Raw genomic sequence first — 25,214 nt, 5'->3', positions numbered from 1 at the left:
TTTCACTTTTGCCAGGAAGCTCAAAAATTTTAGAAAAAGTAATGTACAGGCAGCTGCTCAACCATCTGACCACAGATAACATATTATCAAGAACACAGTTTGGATTTCTGAAGGGTTCTGATATCGAGAAGGCTATTTATACCTACAGTGAAAATGTACTTAATTCATTAAATGACAAATTACAATTAGCAGGTATTTTCTGTGATTTGTCAAAGGCATTTGATTGTGTGAACCACAACATCCTTTTAAGTAAATTAGAATTCTATGGTGTCATGGGCAGTGCTGCAAAATGGTTCAAATCATACCTCACTAACAGGAAACAAAGTGTGTCAGTGCAAGGGACTAGTGAATTAAGTCATCAGTCATCATCAGAATGGGAAGAAATTACATGTGGTGTCCCACAGGGATCCATCTTAGGGCCATTGCTTTTTCTTGTGTACATTAATGATCTCTCATCTCTGCCAGAAGCAGAGTTCATTTTGTTTGCAGATGACACAAGTATTGCAATAAATAGTATGTTGAGTGTAGTTCTAGAAAGATCTGCTAATGATATTTTCATGGATATTAACAAATGGTTTAAAGCCAACTCACTGACATTAAACTTCGAAAAGACTCACTATATGCAATTCAGAACCTGTAAGAGGTTTCCACCCAGCATATGCATAAAATACGAAGAAGAGCAGATAGAAGAGGTTGACAGTCTTAAATTCCTGGGATTACAACTTGATAATAAATTCAGTTGGGAAGAGCACACCACAGAACTGCAGAAACCCTTAACAAATCTGTATTTGCAATTCGAGTGTTAGCAGGCATAGGCGACATAAAAATGAAAAAGCTTGCATACTTTGCCTACTTCATTCCATTATGTCATATGGTATAATATTTTGGGGTAACTCTTTAAGTCAAACAAAAGTTTTCAGAGTCCAAAAGCGTGTAATACGTATTATTTGTGGAGTAAATTCACGGACGTCCTGTAGAAACCTCTTCAAAGAACTGGGTATACTAACTACAGCCTCTCAGTATATTTACTCATTAGTGAAATTTGTCCAAAATAATATATCTCTTTTTCCAACAAACAGCTCAGTCCATACATACAATACCAGGAACAAAAATTATCTGCACAAGGACTTAAAAGCACTTACTTTAGTTCAAAAAGGGGTCCACTACTAAGGAACATTCATCTTCAATAATTTGCCAGTAAACATAAAAAATTTAGTTACAAATAAAGATTAGTTTAAAAGGAGCCTGAAAGACTTACTAGTGGCCAACTCCTTCTACTCCATTGACGAATTTTAATAGAAACAAATGATGTATTGTATGTATTCATACTATTAGTATTGTTATTTCAGCTTAAAAAAATTGTCATGTTCCACATCCACGAGGATCTCCTCAGCACGGATCTATGTAACGAAAACTAATCTAATCTAATCTAATCTAATCTAATCTAAAAGTTCTGCTGATAATGGGACTGTACAGCCACAGTCTGTTAGACTGTGGTACAGCTTTACTATCAGAGAACATTTTAACGTTGGCAACCCTGAGATGTTTACAAGTTTCACGTTTGAGCGTCGTCTAGAAACGCTGTATTTACAATTCTGGCGCCGCTTTCGTTTCCAATATCTTTGGTGTAGTATGATCTGTGTGTGGAATGTTTTGGTGCTTGTGACACTAAAGGAAATTGAGAACATTGCAGTTTATATAAATTTAGGATAATTAACTCTGTTATTGACAATGGTGACGTAAGAAGGAATTTGCTTTTGTGATGTTAGTTCAAATGTTGTGTGAAAAGTGTGTGGAATTTTACATTTCAACAGCCTTAGCTGTTAATTTATATAGTTTACAGACTTGGGATGTGTGTGCATCGTACGTTCCATTTATCACGAAGTAAAACGAATGTTTGAAGAATGGAGACATTGTTGCCATCGGAAGTTGCAAGGCTTGTTTTAGGTGAATATTGTTTTAGCTATGTGTGCTACGGATAATTGTTTATTATTTGTTGCTTGTGTTATGGAGGTGGGGAATTATTTTGCAGGTTATCTGCAAGACAATTGTGAGGATGCCGCAAGAATTTTTTTAGAGCAGTCATCTCACCTTGCTGAATGTTTGGAACTTGCAAAGCAAGGAAGAAAATACACTACCAAAGTAATGGGGAACAGCCTCATTGACTTGCTGCAGGAATACTGTGCAGTTCATTGCTTAGGTAAGTTTTGGCAGTAGTGTTCGTTATGGCGTTTCACGAATTGTAACCAGACTTCAACCCTTGCACCTTTTCTTCCACGATTGATGTGGCAGTTCTTATCTTATCCATGTATTTTCAGTGGATCCTTCGGCGGGGATAATGCCAGAGCTTTCCTTCGATTGTTCGTATATTTTGTTAGTGTTCGTGTGAATTATCGTGTTTATAAAAGTTGGTGCCTAGGGTAGGGAAGTGATGATAGATTTTGATTACGCAGTAGTATCCGTTTGTCATTGAAACCGATTATTTATTGCGAAATATTGTAGTCTCTTACTTTATTAACATTTCTGTGCAATAGATTCGCCAAGTAATCGATTCAAACACATACGAAGGGGCATTAGTTTGCAAATTTGAGTTTTTGGATGTAGTTACAAATATAGGCGGCATTTAAGTATTTTGTATGGACCTTTTTTTCCTTATATAGCGGTAAACGGTTGACTATGATATCAAAATATTAACCGTATTTTATAGAGCAGTAGACGTATGGAATTTTGATCAGTAAAATGAGGAGGAAGTCGGTTTGGGCAGAAAGAATGATGTACCTTTGTGAAATAGCAGTTTTCGTTATTATAATGGCTTTAATAGATGGGAACACTAAGCTGTGGATCAGCAGATTCCAGCTGTGTTATTAAAGGTGTGTTGTCGTGAAGCGGTATCTGTTAAATATGACAAGTTGACAATGAAATATTTCTAAGGGCTAGAATTTTGTGCAGTAATACATATTTCAAACTTGTTTAAACCTCATTTAATTGTATTTTAAATCACGAATATACAACATATGTTGTGAAGTAATTTCAGATTTACTGAGATTGCTCGAAATTTAACTTTCTCAGCAGATTTATGGCAGGTTACATTCAGAGGAACTTTTAAACCAAGCTAGGTGTGAAAATTTTTTTTATACATTATGTAGTTACCAAGTGAATAGTGGTTTAACTAAATACTAAAGGAGTCTTTCAATAAAGGTATCGGTTTTAATTAATCAAAAATGAACAGATAAACATACTACATGGAGGTTGTGCATTATTCATGTAAATAAAAACAGAGCTGTCTCTTAATTGACTGTTCGAATAAACTTCAGGTTGAAAGAACAGGGATAATTTTAGTGACACTTGTTGCATGACCACATTTTATTACAGAGGTATGTCCATTCGGGATTTATCTGTCTCTGCAATGGGCAGGTTGTTACATCAACCTAAAACACAAATAGAAATGACGTAATCTCTATCTTGATGCTCATTAGTAAAAAGTTGACTACTTCAGGCTGGTCCCAACCTAACCTGTGCAACAGATCTGTCTGTTACCAGAACGAAATACAGGGGGCAGTCTCCAGTATGTAACTTTAGGTGAGGAACATGTGTTTGCACCTTGTATGTTGATATTGTGTGTTAAAGACGTAGTAAATAAGATGAATGTTAGACATCTGTAGATAAAGCAGTTATTTGTAATGGGATCCTACCTGAAAAAAAAAAAAAAAAAAAAAAAAAAAAAAAAAAAAAAAAATATGCATGCTCATTCCTGTAGATCTTGTGATTTAACAACTTATGGAGTATCAATTTGAATGATCACAAAGGCTGAGTCCTAGGGAAACTAGGCGGCAGACTTAGATTCATTGTGCTGGATCCGTACCAAGTAAAACAAACGGAGGTTATTGAACACATACAGAGTAGGGATGCATTCAATAGCCCCAGGTTTATTTGATTCACAACCATGCTCTCATCCTGAAATGGGCAGATATTGGAAGAAAGAAGCCAACTATTCTGCAAAAGCCTTCTTGTAAAGTTTCATCATCCAGTAGTAGGTGAAGAATCTAGGAATATTTCTCAGTCCTCTATGTATTACTCCCGAGGGGCCACAGATACAATATTATGTACATAGAAATATTTAAGCAGTCATTCTGTTTATGTTCCATGCATGAATGGAAGAAGGAAAAAGTGTAACATGTGGTACAAAGGGAAGTGCCCATTTCCAAGCACATCACAGTACGAGAGTATGAATTGATATATTGTTTATGTGACTGTCAGTTAGAGAAACAGGAGCAAACTGCCTGTATGAATAAGAAGAGCTCACATGGTAAGCCACTGCTAGGGAAAGAAGGATAAGCTGAAGAAATGTGGAACAAATATATAGAAGGGCTGTACAAGGGAAATGTACATGAAGGGCATATTATAAAAAGGGCAGAGGAAATAGATAAGATGAGAGTTATGATATTACAAACAGAATTTGATAGAGCACTGAAAGAATTCAATTGAAACAATGGACCTGGAGTAAACAGAATTTCCTAAGAAGTATTACGATCTTTGAGAGAACAAATCATGAAAAAGTTTTCCATCTGAAATGCTGGGTATAAGCGACTGGGAAACTACATTGAGACTTTAAGAAGAATGTAATAATCCCAGTACCAGTGAAATTAGACATTGACAGGTGTGAATATTACTGAACTATCAGTTCAATAAGTCACAGTTGCAAAATACTAACACTAATTATTTTCAGAAGAATTGAGAAACTGCTAGAAACCCACTGCGGGGAAAATGAGATGCAGTACTGGAGAAGTGGAGGAAGATGCGAGGCAGTATTGATTGACCTTATGATATATGATAGAAGATACGTTAAAGGAAGGTAAATTTATGTTTATAACATTTGTAGATTTAGAGAAAGCTTTGACGATGTTGATAGGAGCACATTAATTGAAACTCTGAAGGGATAAATTACAGGGAGCAGAGAGTTATCTTCTACTTTTACAGAAACCAAACTTCAGTTGCAGGAGTTGAAGGACATAAAAGAGATGGATAATTGACAAGAGAGTGAGACATGATTGTAGCTTCTCTCTGATATTATTTGATCAGAGATAGCAAATAATGTGAAAGGTGAATTGAATGGAATGAAATGAGGTTATAAGACGAATATTGACACAACTAAAACAAGGATAATGTAGCCAAATTAAATAGAGTTTTGCTGAAGGAATAAAACTACAAAATGAGATATTGCAAATAGTGGCTGGATTTAGCAGTTTAAGCAGCAAAATGACAATGAACAATGTAGAGAGGATGTAAGATGCAAACTGGCCTATAGCAAGAAAAGCTACTCTGAAAAAGAAGCTTTGTTAACATCGAATATAAATGTAATTGTTAGGAATTCTTTTCTGGTGGTATTTTTATGGAGTGTAGTCTTGCATGGAGTTGAAATGTGGACGATAAGCAGTTCAGACAAGAGGAGGGTAGAAACTGTTAAGATGTGGTGCTACAGAAGGATGTTTAAGACTTCATGGGTAGACCAAGTAACTAGTAAGAAGGCACTGAATTGAATTGGGGAAACAATAAACTTATGGCACAACTTGATTAAGAGAAGAGGTTTATTGGTAGGAAACATCGTGAAGCATCAAGGAATCACCTGTTTGGTAATGGAGGGTAAAAATTGCACAGGATAGAAGACTAGTGTGGTGAGCTGCAGGTGGATGTATGTTGTTGTTGATATTCGAAGATGAATACACTTGCATGGGGTAAACTAGTGTGGATAGCTGCATCAAACGATAGTTCAGACTAGAGTTTGAGTTTAACATGAAATCTGTGCCAACTATCATTAAAAAGTCCACTCATTTTTGAAAATGTTTTTGAAAGATAAAGATTATTGTGCTAAAGATAGAGGGGAAAGAAATATCACCCCCCTTTTTTATTTATTTATTTATTTATTTTTTTTTTTTTTAGAAAGGAATTGGTTTGATTTTTGTTTATTTCTGTCATATTGTAATATATATTGCCAACCTAGGTGAATTTAGGTAGAGTTTGTGGTTTTATTTATTTTTGAACAAACCTTTGTGTCATTGACTTAAGATCATAGAACATGTCATAACATTACAGAACCTTATAGATCACAAAATCAGAATAATAAAACTTCTCACCCTTGAATTCTTGAATGAAAATTTCAATGCAAACAGCAGTAATAATAATAATAATAATAATAATAATAATAATTGTTCTTAGTATCACTGCTATGAAATAATGGTGTCTCATTACTCCTGGTAACATGCAGGATCCTGTCCATATTTGTCTTAGAATGACTAGAACAGCCAATCAAGTGTAAACTTGAGAATATCGTAGTTGATTCCAAATCTAATGTTTTGAGAGTAGAACAAATATTGAACCTGACAATGTTATAAAGATATTTTGTACTGAGAGGATGAGAAAAAGCAGATGTTAAAAAGGTGAACAAATATTGAACCTGACAATGTTATTAAGATATTATGTACTGAGAGGATGATGGATAAACAGATGTTAAAAACATCATAGACTGTGCTGTGTTACTTAACATACTAGAGGAAATGGGAGTTGATGAAAAACTACTACGGATTATAAGAACATTCTTGAACAACATCAGATCCCAAATAAAATTTCGGGGCTAGTTCTCTAAACCGTATGAAATCAGAACAGGAGCTCTACAGGAAGGTGGATTCTCAGGATTCTCACCACTCATGTCCAACTACTTGTTGGAAAGAATAATAAAGAATGGTTTGGGGCACTAAAACATCAGAAACTTTGTGAATTGGGATTAGTAAGAATAATTGTGGGGAAATCAACTGTTTGCTTTTTGCAGATGTTATGGCTGTAATGATGGGAGATTTTGTAATGGTATCATCTAAATTAATGACTGAAAGAAGTACTGGAACAAACTGTCATATAGATGACTTTTGAAAAAACGAAAGTAATGTTAAATATTAAGAATAATACTGCCCAGTTAAACACCAGATACGGAACTATAAAATGTGTGAATAACTTTAAATGCCTGGGTAAATAGATTGCAGCCTGTGGATGTGACAAAGCCTTAAAACAAAGAGCCAGGAAAATGGAAATAATGAAACAGTGTAAGTGCCATTCAATCATAACAGCTCTCTTGTGCAGCTATGTGTTTTATCCTGTCTGAGAGACACTTGTTAGCATAATTAAAATAAAAAGAGGTCATACTCATTATACTGAGTCCAAATTATAAAAATACTGTCTATATGAAAAATGGAAACAAGAAATATTTTTCAAAGTAGGAAAAAAATTATTCATTCAGTATGTAAAGGCCAACGTTAATTTTAGGGCAACATACAAGGAGTGAATGTGTCTAATTGGATGGAATTCATGTTCAACATCTTTGACTCAGAACCGAATACATTAATATTCTGGTACATGAGCATCAAAAAAGATCTAGAAGATGTGAATATATAATCAGAAGAGAGATAAATCAAAATCTTTTCAGAACAGCTGTGCTGATTGTTTGGGACTTTCTTGAGATGAGAAACAGGCAAGTGCACAATGGTCTCATGACTGGTGTGCTGTACAGGGTGAATTGATTTGGCTTAATTTAAAAAAATACCATAAATGAGAACTGTCATAGTAACAGCAAATTTGTCCTTAGAGGGTCAGCTGTCAAAATCAATAAAATAATAAACATTCATTGTAAGAATGTCCTACATTTTACATGCCTTAATTGTTGGGAGAAAGGGAAGCATTTTGCCATGGTCTCTCAGTGAAGGCTATTCATTCAGTCTGAATGATTTGGGGGTACCTGTTGTGTTGTCTCCATCATCATCATCATCATTCATCCCCATTATGGTCAGAGGAAGGCAATGGCAAACCACCTCCACTAGGACGTGCCGAGTACGGCGGTGCGGGTCTCCCGCATCATTCCCCTATGCTCTGTCAAGGAGTATGGGACTTCATCATAATGGCAAGATAGGGTATACAAAACTGAACATTTTTGGCAGGTGACTATCAACAGATGTCAAGTAATGTATTAAAGGCATGCATGACCGTCAGCTGCTCTTATTTTAAACCTAGATATCGACCAATTTCAGTCACAGACCATCTTCACAGATTAGGGTTAAAACAGTTTTAGCCACTTCATCACATCTGTCATTACTTCAATAATAGCCATGTCTCATGTGTAGAGCATCTTCTCTTCAATACTGCTCTGTTTGCACCTGTCATTAGTATGTTTGCTTCTAAAAGTCCTGTGTTGTAAACTGGAATTCATGACGTGTTCTACATATGAGACGTGACTATTATTTCGGTAATGATACATGATGTGGCTTGAACTGTTTTAACCCTAATACGTGAAGATGGTGTGTGACTGAAACTGGTCAATATTTGGGTTTAAAATAATAACAGTTGATGGTCAAACATGCATTTTATGCACAAAACTTAATCTGCATCTATATCTATACTGTGCAAGCCTCTTTATAGTATATGGCAGAGGGTACTTCTGGTACCACCATCATTTCCACCTTTATCGCGCCACTCGTGAATGGGGCTTGCACAGGATGATTATCAACAATGAGCTCTGATTTGTTCACTGTGGTCATTTTGTGAGCTGTAGTTGAGAGGAAGTAATATGCCAAGAGTTCTGTTACATGCAATGTGGGGTAGAACTTTGCATCGCGGGCTGACATGCTGCAGGTCGCCAGTTCTGTATTATTTTTAGAAGGTTCTTGAGATTTTGTATGTTTGTAATGTTTTCATATTGGGGAATGTTTGATGTTTGTTTAAATAATAGCACTCTGTGACTAGGAGGCAGCTATTTTCTGTCTGTTTGTTGGTGTCAACAATAAACATGCCTTCTGTAAGCTGATGTCAGTAATAAACGTGCTGTCAGTGCTGAATATTGTACTTCATTGTTGACTGTGCTTTTGAATTTCACTTGATTGTGCTTATGATTTGTCATTGTTTAGTGGAGAAGCTGCGTAGTTCAAACATCTATTCAGTATGTCTTGAATTAGGCAATGTAAAAGCCGTTGCCTACATGAACAGGAGCTGGAAAACAAGCAGTACATCATTCCTAATGTCCTTATGTTCAGGAGAGCATCCATCATTGTTTTACGGGGACACCAGTCAGGCCTCGACAAAATAGCTGAAAGAATAACTGTGTTACCAAGTACAGCATATGGGATGACATAATGTGTTTGGAGACTAACTACCTGTGCTCGGGGCATTTGTACTACTCCCCATGATAGGTTAATAGAGCACTCCCCAAAAAAACAGCTACTTGGGTAGCAGAGTACTTGTGGAGCGAACATGAGGGTTTTATTGGCTAGGCGGTAGTTTGAGGTACTCTGATGAACACTTGCCATTTGATACACAGCAAGGGAAGTCAGACAACATTCAGAGTAAAGATACTTTGACTGTCAGAATTTTATTTGTGAACTGTCGAAGTATTTGTAACAAAGTTACCGGATTTACAGGCATCCAGGAAAGTTCTCATGCTCAAGTTATTCTCGGGACCAAGAGCTGGCTGAAATCCGAAGTGGAAAGCTCTGAGATATTTAGTCAGTCATGGAATGTATATCGGAGGAGGGGAAGTGTTCATTGTAGTTGACAAAAATGTTACCTCTGTTGAGGTCAAAGTTGAGTGTGACAGTGAAGTTACCTGGTCGTGTATTACATGTCTATGTGAAACGAAGTTAAGTGTTGGATGTTTTTACTGCCCACCCAATTCTGTTGTAACAGTTCTAGAGTCATTTAAAGAATGTCTATGGTCAGTAGTGCGTACATACCCAGATCATGCATTGCTAGTTGGAGGCGACTTTAACCTACCGAATATAGACTGGGATGTCTATGGATTCATTGCAGGAGGTACAGGCAGATAGTCATGCAAAGTACTTTTGAACACATTTTCTGAAAACTGTCTTGAGCAGCTAGCTCGACAGCCCACATGCAGTGGAAATATCTTAGACATTGTAGCTACAAGTAGATCAGACCGTATTGACATCATCAGTATAGAAATGCGGTCATGATTTCATTATAGGAACTATGCTTACAAAAATTAATAAATCATTTAAGAAGGCTAGGAGAGTATTTCTGCTAGAAAGAGCAGATGAGCAGTTGTTAGTGTCTCACTTAGACAGTGAATTGTGTCAGTAAGATTGATGTAGAGGAATTATGGGGAAAGTTTAAGTAGATTGTAAATTGTGGTCTGGAGAATTATTTGCCTAGTAAGTTGACTAAGGATGGAAAAGACTCACCATGGTTTAATAATGAGATTTGGAAACTGCTGAGGAAGCAGTGGCTGTTGCACTCTCGGTTCAAAAGAGAATGCGCAAATGACAACAAACAAAGGTTAGTAGAGATTCGTGTGTCTGTGAAAAGATCTATGTGTGAAGCATACAACTGCTACCATTGTCACACTGTAGCAAAAGATCTGGCACAGAACCTGAGAAAAATTTTGGTCCTGTGCAAAATTGCTAAGTGGGTCTAAGGCTTCCATCCAATCACTGTTGACCAGTCTCATGTGGCAGTTGAAAATAGCGAAACGAAAGCTGATGTTTAAAATTTCACAATCAAAAAATCATTCACCTGGGAGAATTGTACAAACATACTGTCGTTTGACCATCAGACAGACTTCCATATGGCTGACATCCCTCGTGTAGAGAAACAGCTGAAGGAGATGAAAACAAATAAGTCAGCAGTTCAGGATGTAATCCCAATTTGGTTTTTCAAAGAATACACTATTGGCCCGTTACTTAACTCACATTTACTCCCAAGAAAGGACTCGCAAATTACAGACCAATATCCCTAACATTGGTTAGCTGCAGAATCCTTGAACATATTTTCAGTTCGAATATAATAAATTTCTTGACACTGGGACGTGTACGTCCATGAATCAGCATGGTTTTAGAAAGCATCACTCATGCAAAAATCAGCTTGCTCTTTTCTCACATGATATACTGTCAACTATGGATGAAGGAAACAGGCAGATTCCATATTTCATTGTTTCCGGAGAGGGGTTGACGTGGTGCCCCATTGAAGGCTGTTAAAGAACGTACAAGCATACGGAATAGGTTCACAAATGTGAGAGTGACTTGAAGACTTCTTAAGTAATAGAACTCGAAGTGTTGTCCTCGATGATGAGTGTTCATCAGAGACAAACATATCACCAGGAGTGCCCCAGGGAAGTGTGATAGGACAGCTATTATTCTCTATACAGATAAATGATTTGGCTGTCAGGGTGGGCAGCAATCTGCAGTTGTTTATTAATGATGCTGTGGTGTACAGTAAGGTATTTCTAGTTGGTATGGTGAATGGCAGCTTGCTCTAAATGCTGAAAAATTTAAGTTAAAGTGAATGAATAGGAAAAACAAACCTGTAATGTTCGGATACAGCATTAGTAGTGTCCTGTTTGACACAGTCACATCATTTAAATTTATGGATGTAAGTTGCAAAGTGATACGAAATGGAACGAGCATGTGAGGATTGTGGTAGGAAAGGTGACTGATCGACTTTGATTTATGGGGAAATTTATAGGAAAGTGTGATTCATCTGTAAAGGGGATCACATATAGGACACTAGTGTGACCTATTCTGAGTACTGCTTTAGTGTTTGGGGTCCGTACCAGGTCGGATTAAAGGAAGACATTGAAGCAATTCAGAGGCAGGCTGCTAGCTTTGTTATTGGTAGGTTAATACAATGCGCAAGCATTAAGGAGACGCTTAGTAAATTCAAATAGAAATCCCTGGAGGGAAGGCAGCATTCTTTTCAAGGAACATTATTGAGAAAATTTAAAGAATCGGCTTTTGAAGCTGACTGCAGAACGATTCTGTCACCTGCAACCTACATTGTGCTAAAGGACCACAAAGGTAAGATACAAGAAATTAGGGTTCTTATGGAGGCATATAGACAGTCATTTTTCCTTGTTCTATTTGTGAGTGGAACAGAAAAGGAAATGACAAGTAGTGGTACAGACTACTCTCTGTCATACACCATAAGGTGAATGCAGAGTATCGATGTAGATGTTGTATGTACTTTCCAAAACTCGGAGCACTCCCCATTTGCTTTATTACACAATTTAAAATTTGCGCAAAGTTTTAAAAAGAAAGAGGCCCTTTGTAAATAATTGCAAAATTATTAAATCATAGTTTTAGAGATTTTATACCTACTGAATTAATAGAAAAGGTGCAGTAACACCCATTTTTAATTGATTCTAATAATCACAGACATGGGAAACTGAATGTTAAAAAAAATGTATAAAGGTGTGAACCATCGATATACATGCGAAAGTATTGGTTACAAGAATGTCTTGTACTCTTAGTGCTGTGCAGCTTGTAGGAATAGTAAATATGTCATATTAATAATTATTTGCTTGACATAAGCTGCTTGTTGGTAGCAGTTTACTTTACCAGACTAGTTTTGGCATTGCCCATCATCTGTGGTAGCTTATACATAATGTTTTCTAGTGTATGCCAGTGACAGTATTTCATGATATTGTCATTGGTGTACGCTAAAATGATGGACAACGTCTGTAATTAGCTTGGTAATACAAACTGCTACCAACAAACAGGCTATGCCAAACAATTAATTATTAAAATGGCATATTAGGTTACATTGATCAAACTCTGCAAATGGTCCAGAAGGAACTGGGGAAACAAAACAAAAAACGTTGTTTCCAGTGATCGCATTCAAATTATGCCAGAATGTGACTGGGGAGTACAGTGCTTGAATTTTGCAGCTGAAAACCAGTTGGAGTAAAACAATCTTTTTTTCTATGAACACACAATTTTCAGTCTTCAAAATCTGCCAAGAATTTTGACTTTCCAACGTCTTGAGAGTGGCTCGGTCCTAGATATCTGAATTTGACCCTGCTTGACCAGTGGGACATCAGTAGCAATGATGGTGAGAACCTTCGAATTGCTGACAAATGGAATGCACAAGTTCTGTTGTTCTGAAGCAGGGCTCTGAATAATTAATGTGCTTTGTTGAATGTTTTTGAATTCTTTCTCAGCCCAACTAACAACGGCACTGGCTGAGAACATTTAAAAGACACATCAAATAAAAACATTCAGTTAACCAATGATTTGAAAACACAGGCAGAAATGCATTTAGTGATCGTTATTAAATAAAAACACCAAGAAAACAAAATTATGACTTCAATGAAAATTAAATGACAAGGCAAACAATGCAGCATCTGTCGATCTAGTACAGTTGGTAATTCTTCCCACATAAGTGTATGCCAGTTGACACTAACACAACCACTTAGTGGCATTGATAAACACACAGGTATTAGCAAATACTCAGTACTAAAGGTTAATATGAACTAGTGGCTGCTCAGTATCCTCCACCCAAGCTAACTGTTAACCTAGAGTGCTCATTTGATTTTATTAGCTTTAATGACGACACCATAACTAAGGCAGCAGCCATTTATCATACTGTGTCACTTAACAATATCAGGCAATAACCCAGTTACGCAAAGAGGCACTAGCTGTGAGTTAATCTAGTTTTTCAGTTTACACTAGAGACTTAGCTCCTTTACAAGTGGTCAAGCATTAGCCCAATCAACACTGACATTAGAACACACACAATGGAGGTGGCCTTCCTAGTAATCTGTGCCCCAACTCTGATTTATCACTGGTAGGATTAGAAAACTTTATACTGTAGGATTGCTGTTGACAGCCTAGGATGCCCACTGAGCAAAGCGAGCAACCTTCATAGTGAACACACATTGTTCCTTGCAACCAGTTGTTAAGCAGCACAAGCCTGATACTGATAACAGAAACCAACAACTGAAATTAGATACGCATACATCAAAACCAATTTGAGAAACACAGCCAATGAAATTAAGAAAATTTCATGAAACATGGCCAGCAATATCAATGAAAATTCATTAATACAGCCAAACTCAAAGCTTGTGCTGACACACCTTCGCAATTCTCAAAACATGTGTCATCAGACAATCCAAATGTATATACCCATCCAAGTGATGAGCAAGACAACAGTGTTGCTGCTAGTTGTAATTATCACAACCACATTCAACTATAGTTGCTTTAGATTCCACACTGTTCAAAAGCAAGGCCTCCCAGATGATGTGCAAAATTCATTTCTCCATCACTAAGTGAAACATGCAATCCCTGATGCAGAAATCCAGCACTGGGTTTCAATCAGATTGCACAGATTCTAAGAACTGAAAGGATAATTAACCGTGCAAAGTGCAAGATAGATAAACTATCGATTGCTGATCCTCAATACAGTTTGCTCACAAAATGTAACTCCTCCAAATCACAAATCTTAAGTCATTGCGGAAACCTCGCAAACTGAGCCGGAATCTACTTTCCAAGAAGTGATACTATAATCAACCAGGAACACAACCACCTGGTCAAGAGCAGAGAAACCTGCTGCAGGCCACCTGCAATTACAATACAATCCCTTGTGTTGGCATGGTAAACTAGAGCACAGAGTATTATCAGGCCCCTACAAGAAACATAGAAGTGAAATTAGTTAACTCAAATAATATACACGTCAGTACATGCATCTAACTAGCAATTGCTACAGAAATCTAAAACTGTTGGTTCACGAATGTCGTACTTGGTGGGGAAATATATCAACTCTCCTAAAATAGCTTCTTTTACAATTTCAACCTCTAGTGAAGACGGTAGCAATTAAAGCCTTGGAATGCCTACAATGACATAAATTCAAAATCCAATGACTGAGTGAAGGGACTGTTTAACACATCTACTGAGACATGATGCCACCACATATGCCACCACAGTCTCCCAAAGTTTAAAGTTCCAGCTTACCGTAAAAACAGCTGTCCAACTTTGCTACCAAATGCCTCACATCTCACAAGACCTCTGCATATTGCATCTCATCAAAACGAGGCGTCTACTCCAGCCCGCAGATCTCGTTCATTCCTGTCGTCCACACTGGTCTCTTGTGACTGCCACACAGAGAGCTACCGGCAGCACGAGAATCCTCTGTGGCATCTTGTGGTCTGCTTGTCAACCTCCTGCTCTGTCCAACTACCATCTTTCATCCAGTGTGCAGCATAAGATCCTTTTCTCGGCATTGAGCATGCTCCATCCAACAACCCACTAGCAATGTCGCTGGAGTCAATTGTGCCTGCTGCAAAATCTATTGGGACGGATTGATGTAATACCATAATTGATCAGGGACACATATGTCCACTGAACGCAATGCAAAACCACTTCGTCAGCTCTGCAGCTCAGTTTGCGAAAATGGCAGGAAGGCAGTACGATTGCGAGAGAGCGCTGTGCACCGCAAACATTGTGTTTTCAAAATCTTTGGAAGCCATGACCACTTGGCTCAGAATTCACATTCCCCGATGAAGCAGAAGTAAGTGCACTGACCAGGCTGTGAGATGGGGGCGTTAATGAGGCATACAAGGGAATGACTGATACGTACTCGGCACTGTAATGAGCGTACACGTGGAAGCCAGTGTACAAATATTAACCAAGACAGAATTCACTTGTGAATCGTCAAGAGTAAAGAAATCTAGTGTGAAACAAATCAAACATGATCATGAGGGCTGTAAAATCAAATGTTGCTTGACTGAAGTACATATTCTCTGGTTTTGCTTCAAGTCAACCACACCAGTGAAGCAGCTCTCACGGAAACCAACGTTCTGAGTCTGAGTGTAGTGCAGTGCCACGGTTGCATGATAGATCACCTTCACAGTCCCCCCTCCCAAGAGAAAATTCAAAATAATGATCAAGTGTCTCATCAAATTATAGAGGTGGCTTACCCCCAACCTAGAAAATTTGAAATAAAGATCAAGTGTCTCTACAAATAATAGGGGTGGCTTACTGGTAACCAACTATTACGCCACCCCACTGTTGTGGCGTACCTCTGTCCACACAGTTTCAAATGTAACTGGCACTTTGCTGTTGTAAACAAGAGGAGCGTGTCTTATTGAAGTTGCAACTGCCAGTTGTGACACCAAGTCATTATTGCCCAAGCCAAGAGGGGTGACAGGCCTCTGGACTACCTCACCCCAGAAAATTCAGAACTGTAGCTGACTAGCCGCCATCATAAAAGAAAGACTGGAAATCACCTTCATCAAAGGAAGAATAGAGACTGCCTACAGACAACAGTGGGCTAGGTGCCAAGTCGTAAACTCTGCATGACGTCAAGGCTGATTTTCTTACTGAATCCCTCTTACCAGATGAATTTGGTTGTCTGGCAGAACTTATATGGCTGTTAGTAAAAACTAAAAATTGCTCATTCATTGCCTCTACAGGGAATACATCTAATTACTAGAAGAAGGTCCGCCGCTCGTGGTCTCGTGGTAGCGTACTCTTTTCCCGAACACGGGATCCTGGGTTCAATTCCTAGCAGGGTCAGGGATTTTCACCTACTCCGAGATGACTGAGTGTTGTTGTGTCATCTTCATTATCATCATTCATCCCCATTATGGTCGGAGAAAGGCAACGGCAAACCACCTCCATCAGGACCTTGCCTAGTACGGTGGTACGGGTCTCCCGCATCAATTCCCTACGCTATGTAAAGAAGCATGGGACTTCATTTCCATTCCATTCACTGCCTCTGCAGGGTATACATCTAATTACTGGAAGCAGACTGGATATGAGGGGTGTTAACTACTCGTCCTTTGCAATTATTTTTGATATTCGTTGGAGCTTCTACATCCATTATTTCTATCACTGTGCCAAAAAAATAATACAATAGAAACCTGGTAATCTGTCCCCTTGGGACAGGGAGCATGATGTAATGCAAAAAAGGTTGAATTAGCAGAGGAACACTTTTGTTGACACGTAACATCACAATACAGTACAGTACAACTTTTATTTTCACCTGGAAATACTATTTGAAATTTTGTCCCATATGAAAACAGTAACAGAACGAAAAGAAACATCAGAACAACAACAAAAATCTTACACGAAAGTGTACTGTACAGTAGTACCTGTAATGTAAAATATAGTTGTATCGTATGATAGCTATAGTTGCTGTGAGTGAAAGTTCGACAAGTTTACATAGCGTATTACACAGTACTGCATTTACACACAACTGATTTGTACTTAACTGTTTAAAACATGAGAAATCACATGGTAAAACATTTTCTGTTCTGAAGCAGGAAAAAAAGTCTGTAGTTATCTTTTGAGTAGCATATGACAACCTTGATTTTGCCACAATGCTTTGCCATTTTGTGATTCCCAAAAGGTCTGTTTGGGTAGAATTTTAGAGCTTTGTTCAGTGTATTGAAGAGCTATATCAAAAGCATTTTGAGCATATGTGTGTGATACCCGAGCTGTATCATCATTGTCTTCATTGTTGTCATCATCTTCCTCATTCCCATTGGTTATTTGAGTTACATTGTCAATCATTTGGTCGTTAGTTAATTTTTCTTCTGTTGTGCAGTCAACATTCAGTGTAATTATCCACTAACTTATGTCACCGGGCTCAGTGTCTGATTGTGAAACCTGCAAGTCCCTCAAAATTGCTGGATTGTCTACATCTTGACTTTTATCAGTTGCTGCATGGGTTATTTCACCATAATTCTTTTCAAGTGTTTCTTTTGATGTTTATCTTCATTCGTTTTTGGCCATAGTTTGCGCCAAGATTTTTTTCAGGCGTTCCTGCTGGCGTTTCTTTCCAAGCTTTGGGAGTTGCATAGATTACATCTTTTACATTTAATGATTTCATCATTTGAAACCAGCTGCTGCCTTTTTGTGTCCTCTTTAAAATTGATCCAATGTATTTTTGACGATAACGCATCTTCAGCCACTTACAGACCCTCTTGTCCATAGGTTAGATTAGATATTTTACTTTGGCAGGAAGAAATAAAGCCTTTATAAAACCTTTTTGAGTTCATTTTGTGATGGATGACATGTTGAATTGTGAAGTATCAAATGACAATTATTGTAAGTTTTTCTTCATTTAGGTGTTTCGTATTGGCAGGAACAAACTGGTCATAAAACCAAACTTCAAAGAGTCTAGATCCCCTACAAGCTGATTTTTAGTTACAATGATATACATGTAGTAGTGATGGCATATTACTGTTTTTGAACAGCCTTGGTTTTTTTTGCCTTTCCGATCACAAATAATTACATCTTGTGACTTAAATTAGCATTACTACAGAGAGGAAGAATTATTCTATCTTTGGCAAGTTAAGTACCTGTTATAACTCATTCTGTGCAGCAAGAGTTCTTGTAGGGACCACTTTGTAGTCTAAAACCAGACTCACCAAAGTTATGCACTTACTCTTCAACTAAGTTTTCAAATTTCAGTACAAATTCATTTGCAGCTGCTTCTTCAGCAGACAGCTTCTCACTGGACATAACTACATTTTGAATTCCATGTCGTTTTTCCACCAATTTAGCCAGCCTTCATTTGCTGTAAACTTCTCATTTTCACTGATTCCATTTAATGTCTCACCCAAAATCAGTACCTTTTCTTTTGTGATTGGTCCAGACAATGTTGTTCCTTTACTTTACTCCTGCTCAAACTACATCCACAAAGCATTGTCTAGAATTCTTCAAAGTCTTGTGTATTTTCGTGCCTTCCCATTGTCAATCCATCATTGCATGACTTTCAAGAGTTTTTGTACATTATCTTGACTTAAAAAGAGTTTTCCTATTTTTTTCTCCAGTCTTTAACAGTTGTTATGCCAACCCCTAACTTGAGTGCAATATTTTAAAGAGACTCATTTGTATCTAGCCTTTCAGGCACTTTCAGTTTCTCTGCTAAAGACAGCATCACATACTTATGTTTAGTTGATGCCATAATTTAGTTTTGCATACTTAAATGCAGTATGTAAGAAGAACATTATCACTAATTTATAAAACAAATACCACTATTAATTGAGTTAGAAACAAATTGATTTAACTACTGCACCTATCAACAGTCAACTGCCTACTGATCTAGACACCAAATGATGAGTGACAAGTCAGACTTGACTTGACTATAGTGGTGGCTCACGTATGTAAGGCCCCCTCCACACACCACCATGGAGAAGTGCTTCTCTGCCGCACCTGAGCCTTCACATGGCGCAACACTGTGCACTGCCACTGACGATGGGTACAGTTGTTTTGTGGTGACCTGTTGCTTGGCTTGTCAGCAGCACCACGGAGTGGTGTCATGTGAAAGCCAGTAAAACAGTCACCAGAAATGAGATGATCGGACTGAGTGGGGAGTTGATTTAATAAGGTTTTACTGTACCTCATGAAACTAGTCAGCCAGACAACTGGCAGACGCGTTTCAACAATAATGGAATGTCTGTCACTGGTTGTTAAAAACTGTTTGTAGATATTGAAAAATAATGAAACATCAGTTGGTATTATACTGTGTAAAATGGATTGTGAATGTGCCACAAGTAATTTGAAAACTGGTGTCCTGAGTATTTGAAGCCATGTGGACTGATTTCTTGACACAGATGATGATGTTGACTGTTTAACTGTAACAAAACGAGAACCTAGCACTAGCTGCTTGCTCGTTTCATATGTAGCTATAAAGTGATTAAGCAATAGTTTTTTACAACCCACTTTAAATTTTTTTCTGTATTTCAGTATCTGAGCGCTCACAGAAACTGCCCGAGAATGCAGCAGAACAGTTGAAACAGAGTGCTAGTTTGGTGCAAAAACTGAAATTTTTGATAGATGCGTCAAAGTCGGGCCAGACGTTTCTGCTTAGTATTACAGTTCCTTCGCAGGTTGGTATATTACAGTGATCAATCTTTTTATTGTTTTAGTACTTTCTTCTCACTACTCTTTAACACAGCTATGCTGTCACCTGCAATCAAACACATTAGTACCAATTTGGTTGCTTGCTTCTTAGAACATAGAAGGAAGTTATCTACCAAAACAAGCTAAGTGAGATTTTCATTTCATAGTTGTATATTCCATTTAACTTACAGTGAAATAGATGGATATTTTGAAACAATTAATGTTTCCTTTTCAATTTGTATTTTAATAGAGAAATTTATCATAAATACAGTTTGAGGAAAATAAAGAATCCAGGTAAAATGTACTTGCTGAATTGTCTATAACTATACCAGGCATATTTCTGGAACTAGGTAAGAAATGGATGTTCTGCTTTCACTGAATGTCATTTCGCATTTAACTTATACAGTGATTCCAACACTGGTGGAAAATTTGGTTAATGGAGACTCTCGAGCAAACTGAAATTATAAGACAGTATTTCTGTTCATTACTTGCACTCATGAGGTGAAATTTCAGTACAGCCATTAATACACATAAGAATTATGTACTTCATCCTAGCTTTTGGAACTAGGACAATCTATCCTTTTCTTCTCCCACAGGAAGGAACTGTTAGTTCCAAAATTCAGGATAGTGTATATACTTGTATGTGTCTTTTATCAGAAGTACTGAAATTTCCCTCCTGAGAGTAATTAGCTGGTATACCGATTTGCAATTTTATAGTGATCTAATTGTCGTTATTACTGTTACTATCCCACCACTTAGAAATACAGTATAAAGAACACCTACAATAATTTTACAAGGTCACTGCTTAGTAATAATTTTAAGCTTTTGAATAAGCAAGATATAACTGCCGGGGTGCCGTGATACGACTTTATTTTAGTCAGTGACTAGTTCCGATATCATTATCATGATGATGAGATGATGATCATTATTATTATCTTCAATAGCCAGTGGCCAGCATAATTGCCCAGTACTGGGTAATCATGATGAGGTGCTGCCAACTTCCGTGATGGATAATTAAACTTTAGAAGTAGTTACTTTTGAATACATTACGGGAAAGGCAGTGATCAATGTCTTACAAATATTTACTATTAAAAACAGTCTTGATCACGATTTATTTATCAAGGTGACCGGTTTCGACCACTACTGTGGTCATTTTCAGTCCATTGAGTAGGAACCTCTTTCTGTCGGAGAATCACTACTCATAGTGATTCTCCAACAGAAAGAGGTTCCTACTCAATGGTCTGAAGATGACCACAGTAGTGGTCGAAACCGGTCACCTTCATAAATAAATAGTGATCAAGACGATTTATTTATCAAGGTGACCGGTTTCGACCACTACTGTGGTCATTTTCAGTCCATTGAGTAGGAACCTCTTTCTGTCGGAGAATCACTACTCATAGTGATTCTCCAACAGAAAGAGGTTCCTACTCAATGGTCTGAAGATGACCACAGTAGTGGTCGAAACCGGTCACCTTCATAAATAAATAGTGATCAAGACTGTTTTTAATAGTAAATATTTAGAAGTAGTTATTTTTATACTTTTATTATTGGCATCTTAGCTTCCATATAATGTGACATTGTTTCATATTGGCATGAAATTTTATAATCCTAAAGTTGCTGTGTGGCATTTATGCTGAATCCAACCTTGGTCGTCCCTTGGGTCACTTTCCATCAGCCTTTGTCATATTGCCAGTTATTTGAAATATGACCCAATCTAATGACACCAGTTGTCCATCAAAAAGCTTTTGTTTCTATGATTCATAGTTAATGCTATGGCTTCTTTATGGCAGGTAGTACCATTGGTTACGCTGTGAAATGTTCTTGTGATAGTGTAAAAGTTTGAGCTGTAGAGAGAGTGCTGAAGTGTCGTAGATGGCATGTACTAGAAGTACAATTTTATGTTGGGGCATAACCAATGGGCTCATATTTGAACAATGTATGAATATGCTTAAATAAATCAAAACCAGAAACACACATTAGATGGTGGTGATTTTTACAGTTTTTAGTACGTACATTTTATATTACAAAGAGTAGTATACTTGAAATTGTTGTAGTACTATATTGCCAATGTTGTAGTACTATATTGCCAATGTAGTGATTCAATCATCATTGTCATCAGTTGCATGACAGCCCTATGTGAGCTTTGGCCTTCTGTAGAAATTTATTCCTGTCGTTCCTGTTTAATGCTGAACTACTCAAATTCTGAATTCCAGTTTTCCTTGTGTCTCCTCTTTACACCTTCCACCATAGCTTTCGTCCTCCAGCTCTCCTGGTTCCTTCAGCACTGTGTTGATTGTCTTCCTTTTACCCTGTTATTAGCTCTGATATATGCCCTGCCCATTCTGGCTATTTAATCTTAATGTAACCAACGATGTCTGATATTCAATAGATTATATAATTCATAGTTGAAGCTTCTCCTTCAGACAACTTATTCTTTCAATGGTCCAAGAATTTGTCTCAAGATCTTTCTTTCAAATATGTCAATTTGCCTTCCATTGAATTTCATTAACATTCAGATTTCCTCACCATATGTTAGCACTGACCTCAAAAAAACTATACATTATGTCTGTAGTTTTCTTGAACAGCAGCTTACAAGGAGAGATCCCAAGGGTTGAGACTGACGTTTTGAAACCACCTATACTGTGATGTTGATTACTGTCCCAATTATCTTGCCTTGCAGCCATTCACTGTGGTGGACCCTCATTTGCAAGTAATCAATGAAAGAATTTCATAATTTTTTGTGATATTCTAGAGTGTTGAAATTGGTGGTCATAAATTTAGTGGTGGTATAGCATAATGGCTAGTATATGAGACTAACATGTAGGAGGTTGAAATTTCAGATCTTATAAAGTGATTCAGATTTTTATTATTTTTAAATAGTTGTCAAAATGACTCTAATTTTAAAAAATTCCTAATCATTTGTCATGTCATTTTGACCGACGTATTAACTTTTTCATTTACTATTATTTTTCTCTTCTATTCATTTTGTTTTCATATATAATCATTGTGCATGTGATTTTCATAATTTTTATTAATCTATCACAGTATTTAAACATTTGAAAATGCCAATCTACATGTTAAAAAACAAAAGTCGATGTAATCTATTTATATTGGCGGTGGAGTGATGTCATAAATGTATTTTTTGTTATGTACAAGATGTAGATGTACTTTTTTGTATGATAGTTGTCAGACAAACATTTGAAACAAAAATTCTTTTTGCACTATGGACAAAACACAGCTGAGAATTTAAAAAAAAAAAAAGGATTATAAATAAATGTGAAAAATGAGGAATAGAAATAGTGAATTGTAACAACATGGATGAAAATGTAAGATTATCAAATGTAAGAAATAAAATTGAAATTAATACAAAAATAATTAAAATAACATGCACAAAGATAAACACATTTAAACCAGTTAACTGGATAAAAATAATGATAAATTTCATTTTGATAACTATTTAAAAGTAGAAAGTTTGTAGCTCCTGATGAGATTCAAACCCACAACCTTCAACACGTCAGTTTCATATGCTAACCACTAATTTTGTAACTTTTGATCTTAACACTCTGGAAGATCATGCAAAAATGCAAAATTTGTTTTTGTCGGCCACTCACAAACAGTGGCCCACGAGGGAGAATGACTGCTGGACATCATACCTGGGATCCTAACCTATATAACTGTACAGATGGATTCAAAAACTTGATCCCACCCCTGGGAACTTCTCCTTGTTAGATTTCAGATGTTTTCTGAGGCTTTGGCATCAGTTGTTGGTGGAAAGTATTCATTTTGGGATTTCAGAGCTGACATTGGTCTTAAACTTTACTTCCAATCCAAGGTAAGTGAAACTGCACATGACAGTAAACTCTTGGGAACCAATTTTTATGACAGCCGGTTCATTATGATAATCTTTTGTTGTTTTAAGCATATACTTAGTTTTCCCTTTGTTTATCTGTCAGTTCATCTTTCCAGCAGCTCCTCCAAGACTTGTAAAAGCTTCTTTCATTGCTCCTGATATTCTTTCAGTTGTATCAGTATTACCTACATCTATCAGTACCACACTGATTTGTGCAGGATAGTCCCCATTGTTTTGACACCTGCAGCTCTTATAACCTTTACCAAGGCAGTATTCAAAAGAAGGCAGGATAATGAATCTCACTCCTTACTCCATTTTCATGGTCATGGCGCTTGATATATTCTTTATCATAATTTGGCTCCAGGTGTTTTCCAAAGCAGCTGTGCCTGACGTAATCAGTTTATTAGGAATCTCTAACTCTCCCATTCCGACATGCAGCAACAGCTCCTTCTGTCTCTACAGCCATTGGTTGATTGAAGTCCATAAGTATCACTCTCACTTTTTGTTAGTATCAATCCTCTTTAATTTTAAGAACATTTTTGTCTTTTCTATATATTTCCTCCCCTTCCTCCAGCATATCCTTGTTTTCATGGACATCCATTCTACATTATTCTTTTATGTTATTTGCTGCTAGTCAGTTCATTACATTCTTACAGCATATGTATCTAGTTCATTTACAGTGCTAGTGGAGAATGCGATTGATTTTATAAAGATGTGTGTGATTGAAATCTGTTACATTCTGAAATACTCTTGTGATTCTGTAAGCTTGAATGACCCGAACTGTCTCTATTTTTAAATTGATACATACTTTCTTCAGCAGAATAGTTACAACTATGATAGTTTGTTTTGCATAGGGTTCGGCTAGCCAAACAGGCAGCACGCCGGCTTCATCTGGACGATCAAAATCATGGTTGCAGTGTTCCTCAGAGCGTGCAAAACGTTCAGGTGTACGGAGCCAGAAATCAAAAGAGAAGGACGACAAATCTGGTATGTACATACATCAGCACTTCACTAATTGGGTGTAAATTATGCATCTTTAAAAACAAAAAATCATGGAAAGAGCAGTAGCTTGAGGGAAACGTGAAAAATTATCTCAGAACTGAAGTATGCTATTGCCAAAGTAACGCAGTAAGAAAACTATCATGTGAAAATCCATGGAACTGCAATTCCCGTACATTATTCTCAGCGCACAACTAAGTATTATGAATGGGATGGAAATGGTTGTGAGAATGAGAGAAAACATCTAGTATAACCATCTCTTTCAAATGGCATTGAGGCACCAATTAATGTATGATCACCTGTGGAGGACCTTCAATAGATTGTAGGCAGGCCAAAGTCAGAGAGAGATGGCCATGTGATTAAGTGTTCATGGTTCTACTGCTCATACACAGTAGCAAAAATTTCTAACCACATTTTCAGTAATCAGAGAGTTCATCCAAATGTAGCCAAAGGCTATATAACTTCCCAGTGACTGACATTGAGTATTATTCAATTAATAGATTTGTCAAGATTTTAAACATGGCTGCAGCAGCAACTGTTAAAATTCTTCACAATAAAGGATGACAGCCAAAAACAGTTGCAGGATAGAATTTTTTTATTAAAATTCTTGACCAAGGTTTCGGTACATATAAATATACCTTCATCAGAAGTAAAACGTCTAAAATTACATCATGCACTGGAGAATAATAAAA

At 37.1% G+C, this 25,214-nt stretch overlaps 1 protein-coding gene across 1 annotated transcript in view; it reads left to right on the top strand.

The window, feature by feature from the left end:
• Nucleotides 1-1,738: 1,738 nt before the first annotated feature.
• LOC126455806 (protein NPAT-like) overlaps nt 1,739-25,214 on the top strand; it is a 122,936-nt gene continuing 99,460 nt past the window's right edge. The window contains exons 1-4 of the mRNA XM_050091570.1: nt 1,739-1,947; nt 2,033-2,200; nt 19,518-19,660; nt 24,378-24,510. Of these exons, the coding sequence (XP_049947527.1) occupies nt 1,905-1,947; nt 2,033-2,200; nt 19,518-19,660; nt 24,378-24,510 (487 nt within the window). The 5' untranslated portion in view covers nt 1,739-1,904. The remainder of the gene's footprint in view (nt 1,948-2,032; nt 2,201-19,517; nt 19,661-24,377; nt 24,511-25,214) is intronic.

This window comes from Schistocerca serialis, chromosome 1 (assembly GCF_023864345.2).
Source record: "Schistocerca serialis cubense isolate TAMUIC-IGC-003099 chromosome 1, iqSchSeri2.2, whole genome shotgun sequence".
Taxonomy (NCBI): domain Eukaryota; kingdom Metazoa; phylum Arthropoda; class Insecta; order Orthoptera; family Acrididae; genus Schistocerca; species Schistocerca serialis.
The sequence above is the reverse complement of the archived record's forward strand: the minus strand, read 5'-3'. Positions and strand labels throughout refer to the sequence as shown.